General features: G+C 28.1%; 1 protein-coding gene across 1 annotated transcript in view; it reads left to right on the top strand.

Annotated features, from left to right (window-relative positions):
• Positions 1 to 19,072, top strand: part of LOC119612349 (octopamine receptor beta-2R-like) — a 42,924-nt gene extending 23,852 nt beyond the window's left edge. Inside the window, 4 exon segments of the mRNA XM_037968151.1 lie at positions 6,079 to 6,177; positions 11,351 to 11,715; positions 13,174 to 13,351; positions 15,422 to 19,072. Of these exon segments, the coding sequence (XP_037824079.1) occupies positions 6,079 to 6,177; positions 11,351 to 11,715; positions 13,174 to 13,351; positions 15,422 to 16,208 (1,429 nt within the window). The 3' untranslated portion in view covers positions 16,209 to 19,072.
• The last annotated feature ends 508 nt before the right edge of the window (positions 19,073 to 19,580 follow it).

Below are 19,580 nucleotides of genomic sequence, written 5' to 3'. Positions count from 1 at the left end.
AAAAAAAAATTTAAGTTTATATAGAATTTACGATGTATTTTCGTGAAATTTTCAGCTTTTTTCCGTACAGTTTTTAATTATAGAAAATGTTTAACAAATATTTTCTGAAAATAAGTTTTATTTTCAAAAAATTGTATAGAAAATTTTCATATTTGTTTTATACAATAAATTCTATTATTTAAGGAAATATTCTCTCTATAGAAAATTCTCTTTATAAAAAATTTGCGATATCTTTTCACTTTATAGAACACTTTCTATAAAATATGTTCTAATTATAGAAAATTTTTAATAAAAATTTTAGTTTATGGATAATTTTTTAGAACATTTTCGAAAAGTTTTTTCTTTTAGAAAGTTTACGATAAATTTTCTATAGAAAAAATCGTTTTAAAAATAGTTTCAATAAAAATATTCTTATTGACAAAATCTTTCAACAAGTTTTCATTTTATAGAAAAAAAAATGTTTTCTGATGAAAATTGCCTAGTTTTTCAAAAAACTTTTTCTTAATTTGTAAAATTTTTAAAGTGTTAAATTGGTCACTCTAAAAGGATATTTATTTACAGTGAAAGTGTGCTAGTAACTGGAATACTTAAAAAACTTAAACAAACAATAAAAACCTACTACACTATAAAAAAAAACACCCACACTAAAGCAACAATCATCATTTCCAGTTCTAAGCACATTCTAAAACACTCAATCAAACAAAAGTAGTCGTCATCTGAAGCAACATTTTTTTTTTTTGGATTTCTGTTTATTTTGAATTGCATTTAAAGGTCCTTTTGTAGTTTACATTTTGTTCGCTTTGTTTCTGTTAAAGAAAAAGTATATTTCTCACTGTTATTGAGTATGATGAAGAAGAAGCTGAGGATTATGATGATAGCAATGATGTGGTTGATGCGTTGTGATGATGTTAGTAACAGTCAAGTATAGTTATGTAAATATGCATGTGTTGAGTGCAAAAAAGATAGAAATGTCCTTTTGTATGCTTTTTTAAAATAACTTTTACAAAGTAAATGTTGTTTGTAAAAAAAAGTGTAAAGTAGCAAAAAAAAAATGAGATTCACATTGAAAAAATATCTTGGTCATGGCATATTTTTTCTCAGTTTTTTGTAGTTCCTTTTGAGTTGTTCAAAAAAAATATAACTTAATGGTAAAAGAACTATAAAGTAGAGGTAAAAGAAACACGTTTTTAAATTAATTAAATAAAAGTGCATTAAAAACGATTCTTAAAGAAGAGAGACAGAATACTTCAATCAGAAGAAAATTAAAATAAATTAGGCTTTTAATATTTTCAAAGAGTGAAAAGTGACAAGGGTTATAAAAGAACTAAAAAAATAATTGCATTTGTAAAACTTTATGGTACGAAAAATTATTATATTTTTGCAATATAGCAGCAAGTGACTTTAAATAATAATAATGGTCCTATTAAATACCAGCATACATTTTTTACCTTAAGTCTTAATATGAATTAATGCTAAAACTTAATTGATGTAAGATAAAAATATTAAAACTAACTAAAGAAAATATTAAGTTGTCCTTTGGTTTTTATAAAATGCTAATACGAGTACAAGGATTATTAAGTTTATTTTTTCTTTTTGGGGAGGGGGCAAAACTTCTGTTACTTATGCGAGTAGAAATTGTAAAGGAACGTTTAAGGTTACCTTCTTTGCAACTTAAAAATACTAGCAAAAGTTGTATAAGTTTTACACGCTCCGGTTGGTCTACTTAAAGTTTAGTTGTGTTGTTTTTTATTCTCTTTTACCATCTAGTGTTAAAATGTTAAATGTTGTTATTGTTTTTCTTGTTGCATACTTTTAGAAATGTTTATGAATTTTGCATGCACATAAATTAGTTGAAATCCTTCACTCCTTTCATATAATCAAGTTTAGTTGGTGAAACAACAGCTGAATATGTTTTGCTGGAATGCTGTTGCACTATAGTAACTGGCTGCCGAAATATGTGTATAAAATTATAAAATAAAATCTTCTGAAATTTAACTTTCCCGAAGTTTTTTGCTGCCAGCCTAATAAACATTTTACAATTAACAAAATTCCTTTATTCTTCTTATATTGCTTGTTAAAATGAATACAAAGTCATATTTTTCCCAATTGTTTATGTAATAGTTTTTTTTATATAAAATTAAAACCAAACCAAAAACCAACAGAATAAGTTTTAAACTTAACAAGTATTTTTTATCGTGGAATTTAAAAACAAAAATTTGCAAAGTTTTTTTTTTTGTTGCACAAAATTATAATAGGGAAACAGAGAACAGTGTAAATTGCATAAAGGGTTTTCTCTTTCGTAATACTATTTACAAAATAAAACTTTTCGCTTGAAACATTTTTACAATATAAATTTATTAAAAAGTATAAGCTATGAACTTTTTCAATCTTTCTTGAAATATGTGGATTTTGCTACTCCTCTTTTGAGGCTGAGAATGAATTAAGCTAATTTCGGATATCATTTATCGATCGAAACAGACGTGTGGACGAGAGTTGTTATGATGGAAAATTACGCTTTTAGGTCAGACCCCATGTTCTGGGTTTCAAATGAATCATTTGGATGCGGTACAGGTTCTCTGTGATGGTCTAAAGAGATTTCAGCATAGATGGGATAGACCCTTTTAGTCCCACCCCTTTGGCTTTATTATTATTATTATTTATAGTTTTTGTAGCTGTTATTTATATTTTTTTACCGATATCACAAAACAATCACTCTTTATTTATACATATTTTTGTCTGTAGTTCATACAAACCAAAAATATATATATATATATTTAAAAACAAGTAAAAAGGCATGGCCGACTTGGGTATCATACCCTACACCATGAGTATGTTTTAAAAATGATTTATTTTTCATAAAGAATCTTTTATGTCGAATTTTACCTTAATTCCGATGTATTTGAGCAATTTATGGATAAAGTCAAATATGGGCCGATTCTCAACAAATTAGGAGGAGGAATATATTTTTATCATCCCTACTAATGGTTAAATGTAAATTCTTTAAGAAAATGAAAATTTAGTTCTTTTTAAGATAGCAATTCTCAAAATTTTTGTTCTGACGTGAGCTGGGTCAAAGGATAAAAAGGTACTTTTTTTTCCATATTTCTGGCAAATAACCCATATGCAAATTTGTTATCATGTGAAAGGTCTTTGGGGGACGATTTCAACGCTATATCAAAACTTTTTGAATAACAGCATAAATAGTCGAAATTTTAAAATTATTTGTAAAATTTTTATATCATTACATTGGAAGAAATATGAAAAAAATATAAAAACCCCAAAAAAGGACCTTTTTATCCAGCTCACCAAATATTGACGTCTGGATAAAAATTTTGAGAAACGGTAGCTCAAACCCAATTAAACTTTAATTTAATGTGGGGACATTGACACCTTATTTTTTCTCCATACAAACCATACACCCTAATGTATACATGGGTGGACATATGAATGTATTGTTATTTTATTTAATTTTGGCAGAGAAATTCATGTTAAAATAAATTCATTTTACGAGCTTGTAGTGTATTGAAATAAAATCAAATTGGCCACTTTTTAATAAAAGTTTCATGATTTTGCTGGCCACTAAATTTTTTTGAAAGCCTATTAGCAAAAAAATTGTGAAACTAAACAAACAAAAGAAACAATTCACAAGAGGGATCAAGCTAGTGGCATTGTTCAGGACTCTGTTGGTCATAGAGAATAAATATTATTGTTTATTTTCGGGGGAAAAATATAAACCAATTAATTATGTTAACTTATTTAGTATTTTTTAAGTTTCTTGGAAATTAAAAAATTCCATAGAATTATGTATGTTAAAAAGTATCAAAAATGTTTTTAAAATTTCACTATAATTTTGAACAGAAATTGTGCTTTTTAATAATATTTTCAGTTTTCGTAATTTTAACACAGTATAGAGTATATGTTTCCACACACGAACGGTGCGGCTGAAGAATGATTTTTCCCAGTAATGTGTTGTGCGGTCCACTGGCCAATCGACCACAAATTGGTGTGCCTAAAAATATACAGGTATCGAGAACGAGTTTCCTAATTTCAGAGGAACACGTCCGATTATAGTATCGTTAGAACAGTGAAATGCACTCCACGTTACAACGGTGCTCAAGTGAATCAATAAAGTTGGATACCCTACTGTCACTGATAAGTACCTTCGCGCTCTCTTGTACACGGTCGAGTATCTCCAAAATATCAGAGTTGTATTCCATTTTCTGTTGGTATAAATAGAAAGGAGATCAGATGGAGTAAAGTATGTCTTACACCGTTTTAAAAAAACCGAAACATTTGAATGCCCAGAACATTAAGAGTTTCCGATTCCTTAATATTTATCCCACCCAGACTTTTATCAAGTCATGATTAAGCGATTAATTTGCGCATCGTTGCTCCAATCTCTAGAGAGCTTGGCCTATAATTGAATGAAAAAGAATGATAGATATTGCTGTCATCGGCAAAAGTGTAGATATAGTTGGAAGTTTGTCACAGAAGAACATTTATGAAGACAAGAAATGAGGTAGAAGAAAGTACGGAGCCTTGCGGTACCCCTGAATTAATATTGAACTCATTTGATGAGATTCCAGCTATAACAACTCGTATAGTACGATCTCTGAGAAAGCTCGAAATAAATCGAGTGAAGTTATTATTGACACCAAATGCAATTAGTTTTGATACAAGTGCACTATGCCACACTATACCAAACGCCTTGGAAATATCTACTGGCTCCACTTTACTATCGCCGAAATGGATGGTTCCGCACTAATGTTTATCGAAATTAAATTTGAATTTTTAAAGAAATTTTAAAATTTTGTTAAATGTAAAAAATGTTTAAAATTAGACATAATTTTGAAGAATTATATTTAAAAATGGTTTCAGTTCGATATTCAAATTCAATTCGGAATTTATTTAAAATTTTAATTGTGAAAAATTTATAAAATTAAACGTATATATTTTTAAATTAAATTTTAATAATTCGATTTGTGAACTCTTTATTAGCATAAATATGATGTCTAAAAAAAAATTCACTTATTTTTCTTTGGAAGTAACCAATTACTGTAGCTGTGAACTCTAAGTTACGTTCTAAATCGACAAAAATTTAAAAAAATCTTGGGACATCGGTGAAAGAGTTAAGACGACTTATTTTAAAATTACTTTGTTATATTTATGATTAAAATGTTCTAAATAGAAATATCCTTTAAAAAAATATATTTAATTAATATGTTCTAAACTAAAATCCTCTTAATAATTACTTTTAATACCTTAATATGATTTTCGCAACTTTTACTAGGTTTCAACATATTCCAGTATTATTTGAAATGAGCCTTACCTGCAAAAAAAGAATGAAATGAAATATTTATATTTTCAGTGCACATAATTAATGGTCTAATTATAATACATAATTATAAAATACATATAAAAAATGTATTATATAAAAAGTAAAAGTTTACCTATAAAATTGTTGATATTACATAGCAAAATAACAATACTGGCAGAGAGAAAGAACTTTTATAAATTCATGGTAAATATAACTCATTGCAACATAATCATGCTAATGAAATTCTAACACAACAGTTTTTAATATGAATTTATTAAATAGAAAATTAAAAACTTAATACTTAGCTAATTACTTAGTAAAAAATAAGTAAAAGAAGGAGTAAATTGTTAATTAGTTAAAGGAGGAAAAATGGGATTAAATTTGATCTCTTATTAAATGACACATTTAAAAATTGCCTTATTATTAGTTTAGTTTATATAGACTAAAATAAAACTATTTTTAAAAACTTAAATCAAAACAACAAAAATTGTATTTTTAACTTTTAAATAAACCTATAAACATTGCAGCAGCACAGAAATATCATGAAAATGTTTTCAAAAATTTTATGACAAACCAAATATTTTCTCATGTATCATACGTTTAGGTGTGTTCTTTAACTTTAATTGCCACAAACTTCAATAACATAATCAAATAAAAACAAAACCTCATATAGTGTTCACCATAAACATCATGCAATTTAGAAAATTGATAAATATTTATATTTTTTTACAAATATTAAAATGTTATTTCTCTCTTTACAGTTGGCTTTTCAGTCCATTCCTATGCGATTTGTGGAATAGTTTGGATGTCTACTTTTCAACAGCGAGTATATTGCATTTATGCTGTATATCAGTCGATAGGTAATTATCAATTGAAAATATAAATTTATAAATGAATATATGTATGTCTGTATGAATACACACATTTTCATTTAACAATTTACACATACACACGTACATTTTAATATTCTCATATAGTACATTCAATTTCACAATTTTATTTGCAAAATTTGTTCAAATTTTAATCAAGCACTCTTGAAAGCGTAATAGAAAATTGAAAACAATTTCGAAATATTATGGGAATACACTTTGAGTGTTAGAAATAAGGTAAATCGAGTAATGTATTAGGAGGCAATGGCAACATAAAGTAATTCATTACATGGTCAATTATAATTACTTGTAATGTTTAATTGAGCAATAACCAATTACAATTAGTTGTAATGTGTAATTGAGCAATAACCAATTAGAATTACTAGTAATGTTTAATTGAGCAGTAACCAATTACAATTAGTTGTAATTGTAATTGAAGTTTTACAATTTTAAAAATGGAAAAAATTAAAAATGCTACATCGATGGCAAATAAATTTAAAAGTAATATCGGCAGAATGTATTTGATCATCTCCTGATCTAAGTGAGAACCAGATTAAGATTTCCAGATTTCTTATTTATGTAAAATGGCGCTCTAACCGCATATAAAATTAATTATTTTCAACAGACTATTATTATGCTAAATATCAATTTATAAGCCCTAATTCGGAGAAGTACTGCATGCATTACAAAAAAGAGATTTTAAATTTCTCACTTTAAAAACATCATTTTATTGAATGCTTGATTACAAGAGTCAGACAGACAGACAAACAGATGGACGAACATTTTTCACTTTTAAAACATTATTTTATTGAATGCCCAGCAAAAAATCTTAAATTTTTAGTAATGAGTAGTAATTATTTCATACATTACTTGGTAAAGATTGGTCATTATCATCCACACTATTTCATTTAGCTTTATAGGTAATTATTAGAAAAGATCAAAGAAATTTAAATTTGTTTAGGGCGCCCATTTAACAAACAGAAGGTTCGTGGTTCGAGCCTGAATTATGAGCTCCAAATCCCAATAAGGTGAAATAATGGACCGATAGCAACCAAAATCAATAGGGATCGTCCTTGGGTTAAAAGTAATATGTATTTAATTGCGACCTGTAGTTGTATTACAAGAGTCAGACAGACAGACAAACAGACGGACGAACATGGCTTAATCGAATCAGAAAATTATTCTGAGCCGATTGGTATACAAAAAGATGGGTATAGGACCATTAATTCTATGCATTACAAACATCAGCACAAATCCAATATAAATGGTAAATGTGCATAAATTGTAATTAAGAACAATGAGTTGAATCAAAATTCATACAAATGCATCTGATATGTAACATTTTAACGACCACAAAGGAGTTAATCAGTGTTCATGTCAGAGTATTTAGCGTGATGAGAAAGGTTAAAAAAAAATAAATGGTTATAGAGTTTTAATAACGATTGACACTTAATAGTAGTTGCAATTATTTCATATATGTATAGCCATAAATGAACTATAACTTCGGTCAAAATTAAGAAAAAAATTACTTAAATATTATAAATACGTGCTGTTACTTGAGCAAAAGATCTCTGCCAAGTCACTATATACAATATGTTTGTTTCTATGTTCTTTGCTAATTTTTCACTTAAAATCCAACATATTCTGTAGATCACTAATTAACTCAAATTCTAAAAAGTATACCTAGAACCTCAAGCAGTGTCGAAAAAAAAATTCGTTCTATAATATAAATTTAATATTATGTTAATAAAAGTATAATAAAATCAAAAAAAATAATAAAATTAAACTTAAATCCATAGTTTTCAATACAAAATGCACGTGTTACCAAAAAAAATAAGCAGATGTGTTTACAACAGGATGAAAACATGAGCGTATGTTTGTTTTCTTTATGCAACCTATGACTTCACTCAATCACTCTTTTATTCAACTGAATTTAATTTATAAAACCCTAAGAAAATATTTTTATATAACAGCATACATCGTACATACATATGTATATGAACAAATATGTATGTGTTTGAAGTTGAGTGTTTGTATTTCTTTTAAGTGTTACCACTTAACCTCATTGAAAATGTATTCTTGTTTTATGTACATTTTATTTTTTCAATTTTCATTTCGTATGAATGAAAATGGAAATTGCAAACATTTCATTTTTCTTTCATTTCTTCTTTAAATGGCAGCCATTAACAGTTTACATTGCATTTACTTTTATTTCCCATTTCCTATTCCTATGTTTCTTTGGCATTTCCGTACCTGTCTGCATCTTTCATGCACATCAAATGCATAACGTAGAATTTGGAAAATCTCAATGGCTGGTAAAATGTTTGATATTTGTTTAAGAAAACTTTCATTTATTATGCACTCTAATACGAAGCAGTTTTAGTTGCGTATATGAAAGAAAACAAATAGGAAAATTTCAAGTCCATGAAAAAAAAAAGAATATTTGGAAATGCAAATTATTGCACACACTCTTTATACTACAACAATCGAAATAAAATCGCTTTAAATGTCAATAACAAAAGAGGTAAAACTTTATGGAATAAAAGAAGAGCATAATTGTAATGTGGACACAATGGATTGTGCCTTTGAATTGCCGTAATAAGGTATCGCTTTTTGGTGTACACCATTATCGACTAGTCCCTCTATACCGTAGTCTAAAGTCGCTATAGTTGATGAAGTATGGTAGAAGAATTCAGATCTCTGTGATCAGTGGGGCTACACAGTCAGTGGATTACAGTAGTTAGTTAGTTAGTTAGTTAGTAGTTAGTTAGTTAGTTCGTTAGTGTTAGTTAGTAGTTTAGTTCGTTAGTTAGTTAGTTAGTTTAGTTAGTTAGTTGTTAGTTAGTTAGTTAGTTAGTTAGTAGTTAGTTAGTTAGTTAGTTAGTTTTAGTTAGTATTAGTCTAGTTAGTTAGTAGTTAGTTGTTAGTTAGTTAGTAGTTTAGTAGTTGTTAGTTAGTTAGTTAGTTAGTAGTTAGTAGTAGTTAGTTAGTTAGTAGTTAGGTAGTTATAGTTAGTTAGTTAGTTAGTTAGTTAGTAGTTAGTTAGTTAGTTAGTTAGTTAGTTAGTTAGTTAGTTAGTTAGTTAGTTAGTTAGTTAGTTAGTTAGTTAGTTAGTTAGTTAGTTAGTTAGTTAGTTAGTTAGTTAGTTAGTTAGTTAGTTAGTTAGTTAGTTAGTTAGTTAGTTAGTTAGTTAGTTAGTTAGTTAGTTAGTTAGTTAGTTAGTTAGTTAGTAGTTAGTTAGTTAGTTAGTTAGTTAGTTAGTTAGTTAGTTAGTTAGTTAGTTAGTTAGTTAGTTAGTTAGTTAGTTAGTTAGTTAGTTAGTTAGTTAGTTAGTTAGTTAGTTAGTTAGTTAGTTAGTTAGTTAGTTAGTAGTTAGTTAGTTAGTTAGTTAGTTAGTTAGTAGTTAGTTAGTTAGTTAGTTAGTTAGTTAGTTAGTTAGTTAGTTAGTTAGTTAGTTAGTTAGTTAGTTAGTTAGTTAGTTAGTTAGTTAGTTAGTTAGTTAGTTAGTTAGTTAGTAGTTAGTTAGTTAGTTAGTTAGTTAGTTAGTTAGTTAGTAGTTAGTTAGTTAGTTAGTTAGTTAGTAGTTAGTTAGTTAGTAGTTAGTTAGTTAGTTAGTTAGTTAGTTAGTTAGTTAGTTAGTTAGTTAGTTAGTTAGTTAGTTAGTTAGTTAGTTAGTTAGTAGTTAGTTAGTTAGTTAGTAGTTAGTTAGTTAGTTAGTTAGTTAGTTAGTTAGTTAGTTAGTTAGTTAGTTAGTTAGTTAGTTAGTTAGTTAGTTAGTTAGTTAGTTAGTTAGTAGTTAGTTAGTTAGTTAGTTAGTTAGTTAGTAGTTAGTTAGTTAGTTAGTTAGTTAGTTAGTTAGTTAGTTAGTTAGTTAGTTAGTTAGTTAGTTAGTTAGTTAGTTAGTTAGTTAGTTAGTTAGTTAGTTAGTTAGTTAGTTAGTTAGTTAGTTAGTTAGTTAGTTAGTTAGTTAGTTAGTTAGTTAGTAGTTAGTTAGTTAGTTAGTTAGTTAGTTAGTTAGTTAGTTAGTTAGTTAGTTAGTTAGTTAGTTAGTTAGTTAGTTAGTTAGTTAGTTAGTTAGTTAGTTAGTTAGTTAGTTAGTTAGTTAGTTAGTTAGTTAGTTAGTTAGTTAGTTAGTTAGTTAGTTAGTTAGTTAGTAGTTAGTTAGTTAGTTAGTAGTTAGTAGTTAGTTAGTTAGTTAGTTAGTTAGTTAGTTAGTTAGTTAGTTAGTTAGTTAGTTAGTTAGTTAGTAGTTAGTTAGTTAGTTAGTTAGTAGTTAGTTAGTTAGTAGTTAGTTAGTTAGTTAGTTAGTTAGTTAGTTAGTAGTTAGTTAGTTAGTAGTTAGTTAGTTAGTTAGTTAGTAGTTAGTTAGTTAGTTAGTTAGTTAGTTAGTTAGTTAGTTAGTTAGTTGAATCTCGTTCATTAACTACACCACGAAATTTGAGCTTTAGCTTCCAAATAAATAATACTAAATGTATGCATTCCTCACAACTATTTTCCACGCATAAAATATCGCCTTAAATTATTCAAAACTTATTTTTTCCTTCGTTAAACCATAGTGCATGAAAATACATGTAACACATAAAAACCATTTCATGACATACATAGTTATACAATCAAACAGTCATCATCATCATCGTAGTCATCGCATAAATGCATAAAACCCAAACAAACACTCATGCACAAATCCTCGCAAACATTCATACAACAACCCAGAATATATAAACGTCAAGAATAGCTACAATATCACTTCACGGTTTATAGGGAAGGGGAAAAAAATTGAATAGAGCAATGAAATGAAAATGGTTACACAGCATTCAACCAACAAATGGGCCATCATAATACCAAATAAGAAGTATATTTATCAAAAGGTAAATGTGAATATGTATGTATGTTTGTACGTATGTAGTACAAACAAAACCGTCTTAAGTCAACAGACCGGCATGCACAAAACAGGCACTAAAATACATACTAAAATCAGCCATACATTTACATTTACCAACGTGTGTGTGAATAAATGTTGCAATAATATTTTTTCATTTTTTAACTTAAATCTCCATACTACATTTTCCATGTTTCGCACTGGTCCTCTATACATTTTTTTTACACCAGTTTAATTTCTGTGCTTTACATTTTTTTCACTCTGTCTCTTATTTGCATCTTTCAGATACTATGCCATCGTTAAGCCGTTAAAGTATCCGATTAGCATGACAAAACGCGTTGTTGGCATTATGATACTCAATACATGGATTTCGCCAGCTCTACTATCCTTCCTGCCCATCTTTATTGGTTGGTATACCACCGATGATCATAAGAATTTCGTGAAATTACATCCGGACCGCTGTGAGTTCATTGTAAATAAACCGTATTGTGTCATCTCTAGTTCAATATCATTTTGGATACCGTGTACCATTATGATTTTCACCTATTTGGCAATATTTCGTGAGGCAAATCGTCAGGAGAAACAAATGATGATGCGTCATGGTAATGCAATGTTAATGCATCGACATTCAACTGTTGCCGGAACCGGAAGTAAGTAGAAAAACTATTGAAAAATTCATGAATTTTTCTTCTTCTTTTTCTGCAACACATTTTCATTTGTTGCAATATTTTTTTTTTTCTGCGACAATGTGTAATTAAAATTGAGGTGGAAAATAGAATGCAAGAGACAAAATGTTGGCCTAAGGTGTTAACTGTAAAGTGCAAAGTTTTTTTGTATTGTATGCAGGTGTAAAGTCAAATGACTGGAATAATTAATTTCCACCAAAAAACACGAAGTGAATACAAATTGTCGAAAAATTACTAAATGATGTTTTAATGTATTTGAATGCTGTTTAAAGTTAAACTATAAGAATTAAGACTTTAGTCTCAATAGAAATTAGACTACAGGCGGTATCTAAATTCTGTAAACCATATAAGCTAAATTCAGTAGAGGAGACTAGAATCTATAGTCAACAGACCACAGTTTCAGTAGTCAACAAGATTACAGTTCTTACAGTCTGTCCTAATATACATCATATAGTCAGCAAACTACTTTGAAGACTTGTATAAACCTTTATGTAAATAAGTTATTCATTAATATCCTGTTTGTTGTTTATTCGCCATATTAAATCTTTATATCGATATCTATGCTTCACACTAATAGTTACACATCGCCAATAAACCCATTTTATACAGTCTAATACACAAGTAAATATAGCCTCCGTTCTAATAGGCTTCTATAGAATATTATTTTGCCATTATTTTACAACAAACTTATTTCCTAAAATAGTTTCTTTAATGCGGGTTTTTAAACACCAGATAACAACTATGGAAAACATATACATACATAAAAGAAAGTTTCAAATACTAGTGTTTGTGTGCGAATTCCATACATGTAAAAGTAATTTATGTGTGTGAACAGACATAGAGTTTTGTTAGCCTACAGGTGTACTTAGCATGTTTATGGACATTAAGATAAGGTGTAAAATACTGTTAATGGAACAGTTACTGAATATTAAATACAAACATATGTTTTTATATAACCTGCAACTTAAAAGATAAAACGTTAATAAAGAACTAGTCAGAAGTTGTTTTTTTTTTGCAACTCGCAACTTAATAGAAACATGCAACAAAGTGTATAATACATTACAACAAAAATTCTAATATAAATGGCAAAAGTTTGTTATTATTAAATAAACATGAAAAAAGTTCTGGTAGCGTATGAGTTATATTAATTATATCGTTAAACAAAAAAAAAATATTATGTATACACAATATACATATTTTTTTCGCACACATTAGTGTTAGAATTACTATGTGTGTGTATATATGTTTTAAATTTATCTAAATAAATGAGTTTATTACATGAAAATGCTGTTAAAAAAATTTATCAAGAAGTATTAATGTTTTATATTTAAACATACATTTTTTTAATAATTGTTTCTTTCCTTAAATTTGTTGTATTTTTTTAATAACCTTTTGCTAAATTTATCTACTTTCATGAATTAGGTGAAGCTTTAAGCGGTTCTGGTTCTTCGAAGACATTAACACTGCATGAGGTCGAACAGGATCATACACCAACGAAAGATAAACATTTAATTAAAATGAAACGAGAACACAAGGCTGCAAGAACTTTAGGTATAATTATGGGTACATTCATACTCTGTTGGCTGCCATTCTTTTTGTGGTAAGTATTTTATAATATTATTATATTAAAATAATAATTTAATTAAAATATTAAAAAAAAAATTATAACATTACGTTATTTTCAATCTGAAGAGAAGTGCTTTACGTATTATATCTAAATAGTAGCTACAGTCAGCACCCTGTAGTCGCTATTTTAAATAGGCAAAAGTCTCTATAGTGGCCATAGTTTATGGGTTATAGTTGTAAGTTCATATAACTTAATTAAGATAGTTTACATGAAATATGCTAAAGTCTACAGATTATAGTCGCTATATCCTCGCTATAATCTAGACTATATTCGTTCTATAGTCTCCAGACTATGATAGATATAGTCTCCAGATTATAGTAGCTATAGTCTCCAGGTTGTAGTAGCTATAGTCTCCAGACTATAGTAGCTATAGTATACAAAGTATAGTATCTATAGTATATAGACTATGACAGCCATAGTCTAAAGACTATAGTAGCACTATGGTATCTACATATATACAGACAAATGGCGCTATGCTATACTTTACTATAGTTGCTATAGTAAACATATTATAGTCGCTATAGTTCACAGACTGAAGCTGATCATATATTATAGGCGCTAAAGTCGTTTCATTGACTACGGACTATAGTCACTATAGTCTTCAAACTATTATCGCTGTAGCTGCAATTGTGTGCATACTTTAATCGCCAGAGTCTGTAAATTATAGGTGCTAAAGTTCACAGATTACAGTCGTTAGAGTTGACAGACAATAGTTGCTACAGTCCACTGAACGAAGTTGATATAGTTTATAGACTATAATAGTTGGTCCATATAACTCTCTCGATATAGTCTACAGACTATAATTGCTGAAATCATCAGGTTGTAGCCGCTTTAGTCAACAAACTGAAGCCAATGTAGTCTATAGATTACTGGTGCTATAGCCCACAGACTATAGACTCTATAATCTAGACTGTAGACGCTATAATCTAGACTATACAGGCTATAATGGCTATAATCTAGACTATAGTCGCTATAGTCTACAGACTATTGTCGCTGCAGTTACAATAGTATACATACTTTAATCGCTATAGTCTATAGTTGATATAGTCTACAAACTACTGCTATAGTCAAAAGATTATAGTCGCTAAGTCTAGAGAATATAGCTGCTATAGTCTAAACACTATATATTTTACAGACGTTAGCCGACGTAAACTGTTATCTGCAATCTATAGTCTGCAGACTACAGTCGCTAAAGTCTACAGACTATTGTCGCTGCAGTTGCAATAGTATACATACTTTAATCACTATAGTCTATAGTTGATATAGCCTACAAACTGCAGTTGCTACAGTCAACAGATTATGGTCGCTAATTCTACAGAACATAGGTGTTATACGCTGTGGACGCTGTGGTTTACTAACTTTAGTCTATATAGTACGTAAAATGTTATCTACAATCTACAGAGTAAAATAGTCAAAGTGTGCAGAATATATTCGTAATACTACACAGTTGCATTTTTCATTACATAATTAAATTATATTAAAATTAACTAACGCTATAATTACAAATATTTTCACAATTTTAATAGCCGTCACCACAATTTTTTTTTTTTTTTTTGCCTTTAATATAATTTTAACATTTTTTAACAGTTTACAACATTTACTTATTAAACTATGTATAAAGTTTATTTGTTAAGTTTAATATCAATAAATTTTAAACCCGTTGATAATTTTTGCACATTTTAAATGAACATATGAACGTAGAACGTTAGTTTATAATAAAAATAAACAACAAATAAACAATATATTATCTAAAAAAAAGAAAAAATAATAATGGTATAGAAATATTTTAAAGCAGTAATAAAAAAGAATGTTAAAAAACTCCAATAAAATATTTTCTCTGAAAATTTATGACAGAGAAATGTTTTGGGTTTAAACCACATAAACCTGAATAATTTAAAACTACAAAAAATGAAAATAATATATACGTACATATACTATATATTATATTCTGAATAATATATTTGTTTAATATTAACAAAATATTAAAACACACAACAGTTTCTTAGAAATTGACAAATACTAAATGCTCTTTTCCAATTCCAGGTACACCATAACCACATTATGTGATGCCTGTACAGTACCCGATATAGTTGTAGCCATCTTGTTTTGGATCGGTTACTTCAACTCCACCCTAAATCCCCTTATATACGCTTATTTCAATCGTGACTTTCGAGAAGCTTTCCGCAATACACTACAGTGTCTATTCTGCAATTGGTGGAAAGATCGTCATATGCCACTGGACATTGACATCAGACGCAGTAGTCTGCGTTATGACAATCGTGCGAAAAGTGTTTACTCCGAAAGTTACCTCAATGCCAATCATCCACAGCGTCGTACTAGTCAGTTAGTGGAAAGTTTATAATGTAGGGATGAGGCGCTGTTAGCGCCTACTCCCACACCCACATCAGCATCAATGCAAAATTTACATTTATTGGGAACGAGTGGTGGCTCCAGTGGTTCACCACAAACTATGACATTGTTAACAACACCCTCGCATACCATACGACTGGAGACGTGGCGTAGTGAGAGTTTAAAGAATAAAGAAAACAAAATGTTGCTGGATAAAAGAGGTGGTAGTAGTTGTGGTAGCAAAACAAATAGTGGCAATAAAGCTAAAGCTGCTGGTGGCAGTGGTGGTGTTGCAGATGACGATGATGAGGACAATGATGATAATATCCAGGAAATACAAATTGAAATACCGTTGGCATATGTCAACAAATGGAATAAGAATAACAATAAAACCAATACAACTGCCGTAACACAGCAACAACAGCAGCATCAACAACAACATCAACAAAAGACACCTACATTTGCACATACAATGGTTTAATGTGCCAACAATACTGCTGCAAATAAAACATTCTCTCATACGTTTGTTTGAATTTATGTGTATAGAGTGGAACTTCATGAAGGATTCCAGCATTATGTTCACTCTTTTGGATTCCTATACAGCAACATAACCGAAAACAAAATACTTTCCAAAAACCTATCAACAACAATAGCAGCAGCAGCAGCAATAAAAACAAGAACAAATTTATCCAGTCAACTCAACTTAAGCTCAACATCACAAAATAAACATCACAGCAACATGAATAAAAAACAACAGCAACAACAAAACATCACATCAACCAAAACAAAGTCTTCATACTCATACAAGGAATATTAACTAAGGTTCCCCTACTCCCTATACACGTCCCCCTCTCACATACTGTACAATCAAAAATGAGAACAACAACAAAAAATATTTAACATGTAAAACAAAACAAACAAAATCATAGTGAAAATTGTGTGGTTGTAGTTATTTCTATTTTGATTTATTTTTTTCTAATCCATACTTGTAACGTTAAACAAAAAAATTTTATAAAAAATAAACAAACAAAAAATTTAAGAAATATAAATAAATACATTTTGTAAATATTATTGAATAAGCTTAAAAAATACAAAACATTTTCCAAAAAAGAAAACAAAACATTAAAAGAAAAACAGATATAAGCCTAATGGACAAAATTATATTCTTGTAGTTTTTAGATAAGATTGAAATGTTTAAAAATCAACAGAAATTTAGAGAAATTATTAAAATGTACAGATAGTTGAAATGAGATGAAAATTGCTGGTTTTTAGTTACACATAATTAAATTCATTTACATTTTTTTTTATTTTTTATTTTTGACTCTTTTCTCACAAAACTATATTTTTCTTAAAAATAATTTTATCTCATGATACATTCAATTTTTATAGCTGGTTTGTTCCTTATTAAATACTGTTATTCTTATAAGAATAAAGTTTAAAATTCAAGATTTCTAGATAACTTTATATCTATCATATTTTTTATTGATTTTTACAAATTTAATTTTCTGTAATTGAATTTTAAAATACACAAATTTACTAAAGTTGAACATAATTGCAATATATCAAAGAGAGTTTTAAGTTTATTGTAAATAATTGATAAAAATTTTTTATTTCAAAAACACATACACTTACACAATGAAAAAATGACAAATCTTAATGCTTTATTGATTTAGTTTTTAATTGAAAAGAGATTTATCTTTAAAATTTTGTTTATATTTCTTTGATATAATGATATTTATTTATTTAAAAGTGTTATTAATTTCTCTAAAGTATTTAGTACTAATTTAGTTATAGTTATTTTTTTATAACAAATTTCTAAAAGTGATTTCTTTTTAAATAAATGAAATTTCTTTAAAATGCTTAAAAGTTTTTAAAACAATTTTTAAACTAATCAATATATTTAGTTAAATTGCTGGAAATTTAAATAACAGATTTATTGTTCTCTGTAGTAATGCTGCAGAAATTTAACATAAAGTTCAGCCTTTAGAGTAGACTGTATTGCAGATTATAGTCTAGCTTGGGGGTAATGATTCGAATTGAAACTCTACTAATTACAATTACTTGTAATTGAATTCAAGCAATTTCCAATTACTTGGAATTGTAATAAAGTAATATCCAACAATTACTCGTAATTGTAATTGTGACGGTGCCAATTACAATTACTTGTATTACAATTTATTGTATTACAATTACTTGTAATTGTATTCAAACAATTTTCAATTACTTGTAATTGAGTTAGTGCCAATTACAATTACTTGTAATTAATTTTTTTCCTTTAATTAGATTTAATGGTAATTGGTAATACAATTATAAGCAATTGCAATTAGTAAATTTCAATTACAAGTAATTGTAACTGATTATAGGTCAATTACACAATAAAAATAATTGTAATTGAGGAAACTTAAATTACAATTACAAATAATTGTAATTAGTTATTACACATCACAAGTAATTGTAATTGATATGTAATTAATTATATCATGCCTGGTCCAGATATGAGTAAACTATTATTCTGACTATAGATCCGACCGTGGTTTTTACAAGATAGTAGAATATGCTCTAGGCTCTCCATAATATAGTTGAGAATATAAACTTTAGTCTAGTCTAGACCACAGACTGCTTATAGTTCTGACTTGCGACACTGGAAAACAGTTCATACTATAGATTGGATTATTGTCCTGACTAATGAATCGCAACAAGATTAGGCTATATATACCCTTCATACCCTTCATGTAATATGTAGACTATAGTGCAGACTGCAGACTTGCCTATATATTTATATAGGCAATAGTCTACTACACTATAGACTAGATAATAGTATCGACTTCAAACTAGAATATATTGTAGGCTACAGACTAATGACTATACATCAGACTGCTTTACAGACTATAGACTAACACTTAATGCACAATAAAGCCTAAACTATAATTTAGACCATCCTATAGACTTGGAAGTAAGTTAGACAATAGTCTAGACTAAAGACTAGACTATAGACTAGACCAAAAACTGGAGTATAGGCTGGACTATAATCTATACCAAAGACTAGACTATAATCTATAGGCTAGACTAAAATCTATACCAAAGGCTAGACTATAATCTATACAATAGTCTAGACTGAGGACTAGACTATATACTAGACTATAGGCTAGACTGTAATCTATACCCAAGACTGAACTATAGTTCACACTACAGACTGTAATGTAGTCCAGGTTATAAACGAAACTATAGTCTAGACTATAGACTACCCAATGGTCAAGACTATAGCCAAAACTATAATTCAGACCATCCTATAGTGTTGAATATAAATTAGACAATAATCTAGACTAAAAACTAGACTATAGGCTATACTATAATCTATACCAAAGACTCTACTATTGTTCACATTAAAAACTATAATGTAGTCCATACTATAAACAAAACTATAGTCCAGACTATAGACTAACCTATGGTCGAGAATATAGACTAGAAATTTCACATATGCCAACCTTGTAGTAAATGAACGCTAAATTATAGCCTAAAATTTTGGGGTTTTCCTCTGAAACTAACTTTGAAATTAAACTGTTTTGTTTTTTTGCTCTTCTTCAAACTGGAAATTTGTTAAAATTTTAAATAAAAAAAAAATATTTTGTGACAGAATAGAGAAAGACAATGCTTCGTATAAAGGTGCCAATTGTATAATAATAAATATATAAAAAAACAACAAAATATTTATTTAGTTTAAACAAAAATATATATAAATTAATCTCTTAATACACTTAACCATGTAAATAATTACAAAAAAGAGAATAATTAAAAAAAATTAACGACAATCTCAAGCAATACCAAATAAATAAAAACAAAACAATATTGGCTA

Source organism: Lucilia sericata, unplaced genomic scaffold, assembly GCF_015586225.1.
Source record: "Lucilia sericata isolate MDLA Ls3-8-SP2 unplaced genomic scaffold, ASM1558622v1 Contig001654F_arrow, whole genome shotgun sequence".
In the NCBI taxonomy this organism is placed as follows: Eukaryota; Metazoa; Arthropoda; class Insecta; order Diptera; family Calliphoridae; genus Lucilia; species Lucilia sericata.
Note: the sequence above shows the minus strand (reverse complement) of the source record. Positions and strands in the feature narration are given on the sequence as shown.